General features: G+C 38.1%; 2 protein-coding genes across 4 annotated transcripts in view; both read right to left on the minus strand.

The window, feature by feature from the left end:
* The window catches only part of lrrfip1a (leucine rich repeat (in FLII) interacting protein 1a), a 34,812-nt gene extending 29,486 nt beyond the window's left edge, over positions 1-5,326 (minus strand). Inside the window, exon 1 of the mRNA XM_077537624.1 lies at positions 4,501-5,326. Within this exon, the coding sequence (XP_077393750.1) occupies positions 4,501-4,590 (90 nt within the window). The 5' untranslated portion in view covers positions 4,591-5,326. The remainder of the gene's footprint in view (positions 1-4,500) is intronic.
* A 1,682-nt stretch (positions 5,327-7,008) lies between these two features.
* Positions 7,009-12,606, minus strand: part of mlphb (melanophilin b) — a 140,952-nt gene continuing 135,354 nt past the window's right edge. For 2 of the 3 annotated variants that reach the window (XM_077536953.1, XM_077536955.1), the window contains 5 exons: positions 11,994-12,137; positions 11,843-11,911; positions 10,096-10,144; positions 9,680-9,756; positions 7,010-8,131 (listed from right to left, as the gene is read on the minus strand). In XM_077536953.1, coding sequence (XP_077393079.1) covers positions 8,105-8,131; positions 9,680-9,756; positions 10,096-10,144; positions 11,843-11,911; positions 11,994-12,137 — 366 coding nt within the window. In that variant the 3' untranslated portion in view covers positions 7,010-8,104. Of the gene's footprint in view, positions 8,132-9,679; positions 9,757-10,095; positions 10,145-11,842; positions 11,912-11,993; positions 12,138-12,606 lie in introns of all 3 variants that reach the window. The other variant, XM_077536956.1, reaches the window with a different exon arrangement.

A 12,606-nucleotide genomic window follows, 5' to 3' on the forward strand; every position in this document is an offset into this window, starting at 1 on the left:
AACCACCAATCACGGCTCACCTGTTTTCTGGGTTTGGTCAGTAAATTGAGTCATGATTGGTCGTCACCTACTTCCTCAGCACAGGTGAGGTCATCATCAGTCGACAGCAAGTAGAAAAATTACTTTTTAAAGGTACTAATTGTATATGAAAAATAATGAAGTTACCGCATTATTTATAGACAAAATATTAACTTTTTACTGCTGAAAATGGCTCAATGAGTCAAGTATCTCTTTAAATTCTTACTAGGCATACTTGTATGCCTCTAGTGTACAAAACGTATGAGCGGACTAGTAGGTCGGAACATGTGAGGTCCACTGACCACCATCCATTTCCTCATGCTCGGGCACATAAACAGGAAGCAGTTTGCGATAACAATCTGATGAGGTGATGTCATGAGGAGGAAGTGAACACAAACGGGACCACATCCTTTTAAGGAAACTGTCTGGCAAGATTGGGAGGGCACAAGTCAAGAAATAGAACCAGCAGGGATTGTGTTGGCCTTTAGCATGTTGCCATCGTGTCTTGGCTAACAAAATCTTACACTTGTGTGGATGCAGACATGAACTTTACTTGTCCCATCACAATAATGACACAAGCTGTCTTTACATGCAGGACCGATGTTCTCTCTATATGGCTGCACACCCGATCTTCATCACCAAACCCCTCCAGACTAATCCACTCTTCACACTCTTAAAACGCCCCATTGAGCTTCCCTGGTAAGACGGCGAGTACAACCTGGCATTGTAATCCTCCCATTAATTTGTTTTTTCAAACTGAAGCAGCTGATGCAGCATATAAAAAGGTGGAACACCGTGTTAGTTTTCCTTACTACTTTTCCAAGTCTACTGGACTTTCTCAGACTAAAAATACAGCTACCATTTTCCCCTGTAGGTGCATTTTACAGCCATATGACTTACACTTTCCACACATATAAACCATTTATTGAAACTGCGGCCTGCGACGAACAAGGCTCTCTCACCGGCTTTTTTTCATAGCAATGTGCAAAATGAACAAATATTGACGCTAGGCTTCGCTCACATTCAAAGGTCATCATAGGCAAAACAGCTATGCAGATTCGCGTCACCCATTTGTCCAGGACAAATTCCAATGTCGGGGTTTATTCTGGAATTCACCACAAAACAGCCAATAGAGCAAATTAACAGGATTGTGTTGGATTCCTTGCATGGGTCACAAGACTTTTTTTTTTTTTTTTTTTTGTGTACCCAGTTAAAAAGATAGACAGGTAAAATTGAGGTCAAGTATTTGGATATCGTGACATCCCTATTAATGAAATTCATGTTGATCGGTGACACTGGTGTCAAGGGCAATTTTTTTCAACTTTAAATGATACATTACTGTGGGGATACGGCACAAAAAAATAAAATAAAATACAATTATAAAATAAATGTCCCCTTTAAACCATAATGGCTGGTTGGTGGTTTCCTGTAAAACTTCATTTAAACTCTGGACAAATTTATTTTAATTAGTGAAACTGGTTTCGGGGGCTATTTTTCCTCAAAAAAAGATTTGCCTTACAGCCAAGAAAAAGTCAATGTTTCATAATATGTCCACTTTTAACATGAACGCAAGGGTTAAGGTCAACATTATTACAGTACAACAAACATTTTCAAGCAAGCGGCATAGCTTTACCACCCTACTCCCTGACCCCCTTCCATACAGTCATCTAAAAGCAGGGTGTTGCGACAGCTGATCTTTTCAGGATGCTATTTTTAAACACGTTAGCAAGCACAGGCCAACTCATCATGGTGGTTGGACCACCACCCAGTTTGTCACATGTGACAGACTCGACTTTGCTGCCACTTCAAAAAGGCACACAAGCATTTCTGTTGCTGTCATGACAGAAAACCTGAGACAGAAAGATTTTGCGTTGTCGCGTTTGTTTGTATTGCGCACGGAGGAAGTAATGGTGACTAACTGGCGAAGGAAGCAAAGACAATTAGGACATTTTTGACTGAATTGTCACTCCACCTGTTCCGTTTATTTCTTTTGTGTAGGGTGGCGAAGGGGAGCAGTCACTTGACCAGTCGTGCTGGGCCACTGACAATCTTTTCCAAGCACGACAGGAGGGACTACACAGTTAGTTACATTACTAACATTGTGGGAAATATGTAGTCTATTACTTAATGGATTATTTCTAGCCATTCTGTTTATTTGTGTTGTGTACAGTAGTGGCTAGTGTTAGCGTGAATAACTCCTCCAAGTGTGCAAGAGGGGACTATGAATTTAGGGACGTCACTACATCATCGATAGGGATAGACCGATTTTCGGCCGGGCCGATTATCGGTGCCGATATTTGGCATTTTGACAAATATTGGCATCGGCCATTTTTTAAAAAAAATCTGAAGGCAGGTAACGCTGGTATCTCACTGAGCAGTGAAAACTTGAGAATGTAGCGAATTTGGGGTTTTCATCAGGAATTGTAAGATGTTCACAGTCAGTTTTTACTTGTCGTAAACACATTTGGAACATATTCAGACAATTTTTCACTGCAAAGATATTTCGAAACGTTACACGAAACCTAACAAAAAACCCAAATGAGCTACATTCGCATGCATTTGTCACTCAAATTTAAGTAGAATTTTTAGAAAACTATTTACAGTAAAAATCTTTAGGGATCTATTTACTTGCTTTTTATTTTATTTTTTAATGTAGCTTAACACATTTAATGACCCAGGAAGCTCACTATTTTTTTTTAAACAAATCTGACAATATAGTTTAAAAGAAGCTTTTTTCCCCCCACTATTTTACGGCAAATAAATATCGGCTTGAAATATCGGTTATCGTCCTCCTTGACTACTAATAATTTGTATCGGTATCGGCCTTGAAAAAAAAAACATATCGGTCTATCATTAATCATGGAGACATTTGTTTTACATTAGGACTGGATTGTTTCTTTCCATTTGGTTCACTTTATTATGTTACAGTGGTGGCTATCAGAAATAACTGACTGAAAACAATTATCGTCTGTCGTACAACTTCAGACTGGCATATAGAGCAAGATATACCACATCAAACTCATCAGATTAAAGGGGAAAAAAAAAATAAAAACAGCAACATGCCCCAACCTGAATTCAGCACATGTTTCTAAACAGCAGGTTGCAAATTGTGCCAACTGCAGTCTTGCGTTACTGTGGCAATAATCCAGCTAGTTTGAGGTGCAAGTTAGTACATGTGTTTTGTCGATTAACAGAAACATTTTCATCACTGGCGGCTCATATTTACCGGAACTCACAGACATCTAGTCTTCTGATTTAACTGTATATTGTACGCAGACTGTGAAGCTTTGCTCAGACAATAGTACTGTACTTTGTACAAGTAGGAAGGGGCCAAGTGGGTATGCAAAAATAACTTTAGTGCAGCTGAGTAAATCAAATGTTGCATGATGTTAAATTGGCTTTCCGGGTGAACAGTTTTCATCTAGTGCTGACTCAAGATGAATAATGAACAATGAATGTCCACCAGGAAGTTAAAATTTCAAATAGTCAGGTATACACAATACCACACATAAGAACAATGAGTTGTTTGTACTGAAAATGTATTTTACTGAACAACACTACATTTATTTTGTTAATTATTTGAGGATTGAAACCCTTAAGTGATCTTTAGGACAATTAAAAACAATTAGTTGTTTTTCCCATCTAAAATGAGAAAACACCAGCATGAATCTTTTCGCTCAATGTAGATGACTTTTGCCTTTAATTTTAACCTCAAAACACCGAAGTTGAATTTCAAAACAATTGGTTGTTGTCCCTTTATATGAGAAAGCTCCATCATGTTTGCTCTGTGTCACGTTTAGGAACATAACACAATGCCTTTGTCATCATATCAATCCTGAATTATTAACACTATTATACTTAATTTTTGGAATCATCAAAACAATTGGTTGTTGTTCACCTTAAATAAGAAATCACCAGTACATATCTTGTCACATTTGTCAAGTTTGAAACACACGTTATAACATACTTTTGGGAGCGGTAAAGCAATTGGATGTTTTTCACTAGTACACACTGCATGTTCTGGGCCAATATCTTGACATTTGCCATTCATGTGAAGTTCAGATTAGATCACATAACTTTTAGGATGATGATGATCTCAACAATTGGTTGTTTTTCAGTTCATATGAGAACGCCATCATGGATCAATACTAGATGACTTGTCAATAACTAGCTTTAGGGATGCTCAAAACAAACTGCTGTTTTTCACTTAATAATGGACATGAGTCACATTCGGGGTATTTGCTAAGTACAATAACAATTGGGTGTTTTTCACCTCATATGAGAAATATATTTTCAATGACAGTCCACCAGATTATTTGTTTTGAGTCACATTGGAGGTCATTATTAGATGGTTTGGTGACTTTGAGCTTGAAATACACCCAACTTTTAGGACAATCAAAACAATTTGTTGTTTTACATCAGGATATCTCACTTTTGTCACTCTTCCGGCCAAAGCGCACAGTCTAACTAGATTTAACTCACCTCTCTGGCGATGAGATTTAAGGCATCGTCCTCTGCCGTGGATCTCTCCTTGTTGCTGTTTCTTTTCCGTCCTGTGCCCTGGGTGCCCATGTTCGAACCCACGGGAGGACTTATCCGAAGTCCGAACACAGGCGATGCGGGTCCGTGGGCTAGCGCTCGGTCCACCGGTGCGTGGCCACCCCCCCCCACAGCAAGAAGAGCCCTCGGTTTAGGCGAAACTAATCGACCGACACGTCAACTTCAGACGAGGACAAGAAAGAAAACGCGTCCGCCGTCGTCACGGTCACACATCCGTTGTTCTCGCGTCTTCCTGTGTTTCGGGTACGACTCTTCACGCGCTGCTCGCCACCATATCCATTTCAAATGTCTGCATCTTCCCCCACGTGGGAAGGAATTGTTGGTTTACTACCCGAGCCGGCAATTAACGAAACTTAAGAACCCGACAACATCAAAATAATTCAATTTGTTAAGTTGTGAAGTTGAAAGCGGAATATCGAGGTAAGGTAGGGGGGGCGAACTTCATTCACTTCAAGTCGTCACTCAATCACGCTGCCTTCAATGGACGTGGGAGTCTGTCGCTGTCGCCGATGGTTTTGACACAACGCCTAGCAACTAACTACACACGACACGCTGGAATAACGCAGTGACGTTTGAGGAACGTTGCTGAAAGACCCGCGCTCTGTTTCACTTTTAACACCCCTGTATAGTACAGTTTAAAATTCTAAACAAGATTATTTGGAGTGTTGCATTTCACGAAACAAAAAGACTTGGATGTGTACACACGTGTCCGCGAAGATGGTAAGTGTGTCGACTACTTAAATTTCGCACGGCATTTGAACGTTACACCCCCTTCTATTTAAAGTGCATCTCCACCAACTTCTAAAATAAGACATACGTGTATTCTTAAGGAGACAGTGCCCGAAGAACATAATAATTAGTACTTAAATGTCAGTATTTATTAAATGTGGGCATTATTATATAAATAGAGGCCCAACTATTATTTTAATCTGACGTCAGGTATTGAATGCGAACTTGTTGTAGCTTGTGAGTTTAATATAAGGCAATGGCGCCCTCAAGTGTCCATGTTGTGCAATTGTCACACTAGATTCAGGCACAAATACAGTCGGTAAGTAATGTAACTGTTCACAGGCAGCTCGCTCATAAGTGTGTCAAGGAGCAACATTACACAGACTTTGAGCAATGATGCATATTTACATGCATGTCTGATTATTTTTAAGACGAATTTAAGTAGTAGTACATTCCATATTTGTGTTAACATGCTCAGGACTAATCTTCTGAAAAGATATAAACAGACTCTAGTCTACATTCTTTATATAAATATAAACACTCTACATTCTTTAGATAGTGATGACAAGACTACTAATGTCTCCACAAGAGTGAAGGTCATTATGTTGACATGTGAAAATACACTGGCACAATTAATAATACATTAATTATCTCACCCAGTTGTCTTTTTCAAACTAGTAGCAGAATGAGGAGTCATAGTAGGAGGTAGTTGTATGTAGTCAAATGGTAGGTGATGGTAGAAGTCGGTTATAGTAGTAAAAGTAAGAGTATGTATGTAGTAGTAAGAGATAGCAATACTAGTATTTAAAGTTGTAGTAGAAGGTAGAAACAGTAATGGAAGTATAGTAGTACTAGTAGTACTAGTGGTAATACTTGTGAAGTTAATAGTATTTATAGTACTAGTAGAAATAATGTAGTGTAGTTAGTTCCAGTTATTGTTTATTAATGAGGGTTTCTTACAGTCTAGTCTAGTTTTAGTCTGGCGAAAAACGTGTGTTGATGAAATTATTTTTGTTTCGTTTTCGTTGACAAAATTAACACTATATCCCAGCAGTGGAGCACACTGGCAGTGTAACGTGAACTGGTGGACTTGACGTCACTGAGCTATAAAAACTTGGGATGACAACCTTGTTCTGACCACATATAAAACGAACAAATGATGGAATAAGGAGATGACAGCACGCAGTCAGAACAATGGACAAGACTATTTGTGCATCACCTCGTCGTCCAAAGCCATGTGTAAGACCAGGACCAGTACCGCTTCTAGTACTTTCTCTTCTGCTTCTCTCTGTGTTTAGAGGAGCGCAGAAGCTGGAGAAGACAAGTACGCAGGAGTTGTAAACCTCACTGAGGTCATGGGAAGTAACGTCCTGCAGCCGCCAAGGAATACTTGGGATTTCCTCCACCCCCGCCTTTAAATACACACAGACAATAGTTGTTGTAATATGGAGAAGTAGTTAGTAAGGTCAGAGTATGTGGTGGAAGGATCAGGCGGTAGAAGCGCTAGTGTGTAGGATGCAGCAGTAGTAGGAGGAAGATGAAAGTGTATGATCCTGTCTATTGTAATGTCATGTTTATGTTTTCACCAGTTAGCAATTTCACAGTGCGTATATCTCTGTGCCATCCAAACGTTGTCTTTCTTCGCAGCTGTTGCTGTGTAAACTTGCCACGCATGTGACGAATGCCAGATGATCTCCTCCTCTTCATCTTCATCATCCTGGAGAATTCTTTTTTGGCACATCTCATTTCACAATGACACTACAATCCTGTCGTTTGTGTGTGCGTGCGTGATGCAGTTTAATTAACTCATTCACTCCCAGAATATTGCTATAAAAACATGGAACCTACCAAAAGAAAGATTAGACTTAGAGTCTCTTCTTTCATCACGGGGGAAAAAAAAAAAAAGTATATTTGGATCTGTTTCCGTTTTGCAATGAGCATTAGAATATAGCTAAGTTTCATCGATATTCACATTCCTGGTGAAAACACTGACAAAAAGAGCTTGTTGCAACATGGCCCTGACTGATCTCTTATACTCTGCCACCACCTGTTGGCCGTTTTTTGTAAGAAAAAAAACAAAAAAGCACAAAAAACCCCCACTACTATTGCTTTAAGCCATCTCTTCATGTCAGAAGCTGCATCAAAGCCTTCTGTATGCTCTTGCATAAAAACAAAACAAAATGTGTAAACGTGTAAATACGTTTTGCGAAGTGAAGGACAGAATTAAAAACGTGTTTACACGTTTTTGGGTTTCAATGAGTTAAGACAGAAACAGCAAAACCAGGCAGGACACGTGGCCAAAAATCAGTCAAGTACATCTTTATAGGGTCACAAGCTGCATGTCTCAAACAGTTTTAAGAGAAAATGAAATTATGATTTTATAATAATTCTATCAAGACTAAGACAAGGAATGTTGTTTCATAAAATGACACAAAATCAGTTACAATTGGCATGAATTGATTTCAAAGTGCGCCAGTGTATAAGAAAGCATTCAATACTGTATTAAGGGGTTAACTTGTTTTACATGAACCTCCCGTTATGTTGTGTGTTAATGCTTCAAGAATGGAGTAAACATATCTGCTCTATCATTATTTTTTAGTATATATATTTTTTAAATATCTTATAATATATCAGTTGTCCCAGTGGTGACACAAGAGGCTAAAAGAGCGGCAAACATGTAAAAATATGTTTCAGGATCAAACGTGCAACAGGTCACACTGATCCATCAATAACAAGGTGGTTAATCGCTGAATTTTTTGTCTTTGCATGAAATCTCACATCAGGCTTAGTCTCCTCCTCATGAGGCCTGTTTCATTACCGCTTCCTGTAAGAACAGAGAGACAAATGACAGGCGGCAGTTATCTAAAACGGAATATGGAGCGGCTGCAGCAAATGAACATTTTAGTTGAGTTAATGATTTGGTTGATTTTGGGGGGTTATGCTGGGATTTGTGCTTGAGAAAGTGAATTCCTTGGTATTGAGTGGAATCAATTTGAAATCAGCGGCACAAAAGCCTGATTGGAAAGCAGTCGCCACGGCGATGCACAACGAAGACAAGCTTTCATTTCTGTAGATTTTTGTATCTTCAAAATATCTGCTTGTGACTGGGTTCATTTGGGCGAATTTCGTACTCAGAGTTTCCCAAAGTACGAGCTCTGGGATGTGCACAAAAATGGCTGCTTCAAAACAAAATGGCCGACTTCCTGTTCATCTTTATGCATGCGTCCTTGGGACATTTTTTATGTTTGTGCATCTTTATCAATTTGGTGAAACTGGTGCATGAGGCTGAGACTGCGTGATATATTTTTTATTTTTTTAGTTAATTTAAAGTTCCTTTAACGCCACTATTTTTTTTTTAAACGTAATTAATAACTTCCCCTTACTTAGAAAGCCTGGAATTCCAGTCGCAATGCAGCAGACACGTCCACGTCAAAATTTAGCAGTAATAAATGTAACAATATACACAATGCATATACATTTGTGGAGACTGGGGTCAATTTGTATTTTAGAATTTTAAAATGTTCGGAATTTCACAAGTAACACCATGTTAAAGATTAGATAACTCTTAATATGAAAACAAAAATACACTGAGCTGTCACCAACGTCTTACAAATGCAATATGTCATCTAGTGGCAGAAAAATGACCTCAACACAAATCAATATCGCACTCGTTTTTTTTTACCGTGCAGTACATATTTTTAAATTTTAACTCAATTTTGTGAGTTGTGATGAAATTACTAGATCAATAACTAACACATGCAGCCATATTTCTATTAAGTTTAACATTCTTTTCCATGTTTAAGCTAACAAAAGTATGAAAACATAAACAAAATAATATTTTATTGTACATTTAGAACAGATATATAATTTGCAATTAATCGCCAGTTAACTATTGAAGTCATGCGATTAATTACGATAAAATATTTTAATCGCCTGACACCTCTAATTACTTAGTTTTACTAGGATAACTACTGCAAAATTTGGCAAGTTTTCAGATTTATTGAGGCTCCTAAAAATACCTTTGTGCCATTTCACTCAATAGTCCCCAGAAGTTTGCGCCCTGACACCAAATTGGGTGAACATGGCTATTATATTGGGATGCACAAAAGCCATGTTGATTTTAAGCAGCCATTTTGGGAGGAATCTTGCATTAGTGTCCCCTGGAAAGTTAAAAAAAAAACAAAAAAACAAAAAAAAAACTGTGCAACATCTGTTAATGCTGATGGGGGCCATCTTTTAAGTAATAAAAAAATCTGTCAGAAAATAAAAGGTGTTGCTGAACTGAAGTCTACTTTCAAAATAATGATAATAAATGAAGGCTTCTCTCTGCCGTGCACCACACAGTGGAGACATACAGCACACGTCACGTTACCCTGGTCATGGGCATGACCACTGCACTGGTCAGAGAGCCCCTGTAGAGGGAGTTCCTTGCAAACGCGTCCACCTGGCCTGGAAATAATTAAGACACCAACTACATGACGCATACTCGTGCTTGAGCGGGGAAACCAAAAGCAGGATAACGTCTGAGTGTCCTGGTGGTCAACACTAAAGATTTATGGATGGCTCAATGCCCTGATGGGAATGCCGCTTCCGAAAGAACGTTTCCATCCAACAGGAAACGCTTAAGCAGGAAAAAAAAGGCGCATTGTTCATGTAACACAAAATAGTCCATTCTGTTCCTTGGGTTTAACGAGGTTAAGATGTTTTTTAATGAAGCAAAAAAAAAAAAAAAAAAAAAAAAGCCCCTTCGGGATAAGGCTCAAAGTTAATAGAATAATTGGTTCTTACTTGCGGGAAAGTGTTGGGAAAATCTTCTTGTCCTGAGCAGGACTCCAGACTGTAGAAGATGAAAGAAGGAAAAAATTAGAAGATATGAGGAAACCCTACTACTAAACTAGAGACCTAAACCCTAACATCCAAACATAGACCCTAGCGCAAACACTATTTATTATTATTATTATTTTACACTAATCTTTACATGATCAACAGTCATATTCCTTGCAACAATTTAGGTATTTTCCCCTAATAATTGGCAAATTAAAATGTATTGGTTCATTAAATTTTTTTTAATGTATTTCTTTGTTAAGTATGAGTTTAATATTTTTGACAATTGAGTCATAAATTATACATTCATCGAAAACAACAATAACAATAAGTGGGAATTATTTAAATGTCATTTTCTAATGAAATAATGTCTTAATGGAGTTATTTGCAATAGAAAAAAAGGGTTTACAAATACATTAAAAATAGTTTAAATAATTGTTTATTTGGTTACAATTAAGAAAATTATTAATCTCATTTTAAAATTACCATTAATTATTTTATTATTACTTAAAATAATAAAAATAATACATATTTTACACAATCTTGTATTACTTTTTAACTCATTCACTCGCAGCCATTTCCACTAAAGCAACCCTTTCGCTCCTGACTGTTTTACTGGATTTTGACTGATTTTGCAAGGCCCACAGAATATCGTGTTCTTTTGCTATACAAACATGGAACCTACCAAAAGAAAGATTATTGTCTCTTCTTTGATCTGGAAAAAAAGTATATTTGTATCTTTTTCTGTTTTGCAGCAATTAGCATGATGCTATCGCTAAGTTTCATCATTATTCGCAAATCTGTTTAGAATTGTGGGGAAATAGCTTGTTTTAACATGGTCCTGGTTGATCTCTTTTCTCTGCTGCCACCTGCTGGCTGTTACTACCATTGCTTCGCCCGTTCTCTGCAGTTGAGAGGCTGCATCAAAGCCTTCTGTATGCTCTAGCATGAAAAACATAAAACACGTATAAATATGTCTTTGGGACACTTAAAACATTTAAAACAGAACGTTTTGGGATCAAATGAGTTAAATGCATTACTATTTTGTTTTTTATTTTTTTAAATTCCCTTGCATTGCTTTTTATTTTGACCTCATCGATGAATGATCTGGCATGTCTGTCTGTTTCAAATGTGGCTCTATGGGTACAAAATTTGCACCTTAACCCCTGTAACCCATTATTGTCGTAACTGTAACCCTAAACCACGAGCGACCCGTAATTCACGTTTTGATGTTGTGGTCAGGGCTCTACTGGATGTCAACATCTTCCACATCAAAGTCAGAGAGAACAAAAAGTCCTAAACCCGGCTCCTGATTAATTGCAGAATGTGTGTCTGAATCATTTTATCCACTTAGAATATACCCACACACACATTTTTATTTTTTTTTTTAGAACAAAATGGTGCTCCTCCAAGTAGATGGAAGCATACAATAGCGAACATTTGGCGAGTTAATGGGGAAAAAAAATACTGCTCGGAATGTCAGTTAAAGACGTCTCTTTGAAAAACATTGTTCTGGTCTGAAGGTTCATTTTGTAAACAAGCTTAGCATATGGTGCTTATTGTCAATTGCCCCATATGCTTTTGGTTTTGCACTATAATAACCTATTGTGTACAACGGACCAAAAATGATTCTAGTACCAAACAATTGGTACCACAAACTTGGCTCGAAACGACTCTTTAGTTGGCAAGCAGTGAAATCCAATGTCATTACCTTCTGTCTTTTCTCCAGCGGCATTCCGCCAGAGTTGAGCGCGGCAATCCTATTCTCAATGTACGACACCTTAGAATTACAAAAAAAAAAGACTGTGAATGTCGTGTATAGAATTGGGAAAACACAGCGTATGGGTCAACATTTTCCTCACCTGAGTCTGCGTGTTCTGCACGTCGGCAGCGGCTTGGGCTATTTTGTCCTCCAGCTCAAAGAGTAACGCCGTCGAACCTTTGAAGCTCGAATTTGAGCCTTCCTCTTGCCACTTGTTCTCGACGCTTTCGGTCGAACGGTCTGTCTGAAGAAACGACAGACAGATAAAGAGAAAAAACAGATATTCCTAGACACATCATTTGTCAAAATAAACCAATTAGAACCAATGAATTTATCATTTTCCCAACACGCCTAATTATCTCTCTGGCACAGCGATTGGGAATCAAATGTGTCATCCTTCTCACAACATTTTACAAGGCTTGCTTTGGCGTTTGTCCCTGCTTGACACTTTTGCCTGTCGTGGAACAGTCCCTAAGTCCAAATCTTATGTAGTTGATGTGTGTAAAATGAGAGGAATCAACCTCTCATTGTTGAAAAGTAAATACTTGTATGTCAACCAAAGCACCAAATGTTGACTGGGCTTTCATTAGTGGTCTGTGATGGTAAAGATGGATTTTTATCTTATTTACGTGAAGAGATGCTACATTTATGCTGGCGCACAAAGTAGATGACACTTGTTAAAAAAATAATAATAATAATAATTGCTTCACCTG

The sequence above is a fragment of the Festucalex cinctus genome, chromosome 11, assembly GCF_051991245.1.
Source record: "Festucalex cinctus isolate MCC-2025b chromosome 11, RoL_Fcin_1.0, whole genome shotgun sequence".
Lineage (NCBI taxonomy): Eukaryota > Metazoa > Chordata > Actinopteri > Syngnathiformes > Syngnathidae > Festucalex > Festucalex cinctus.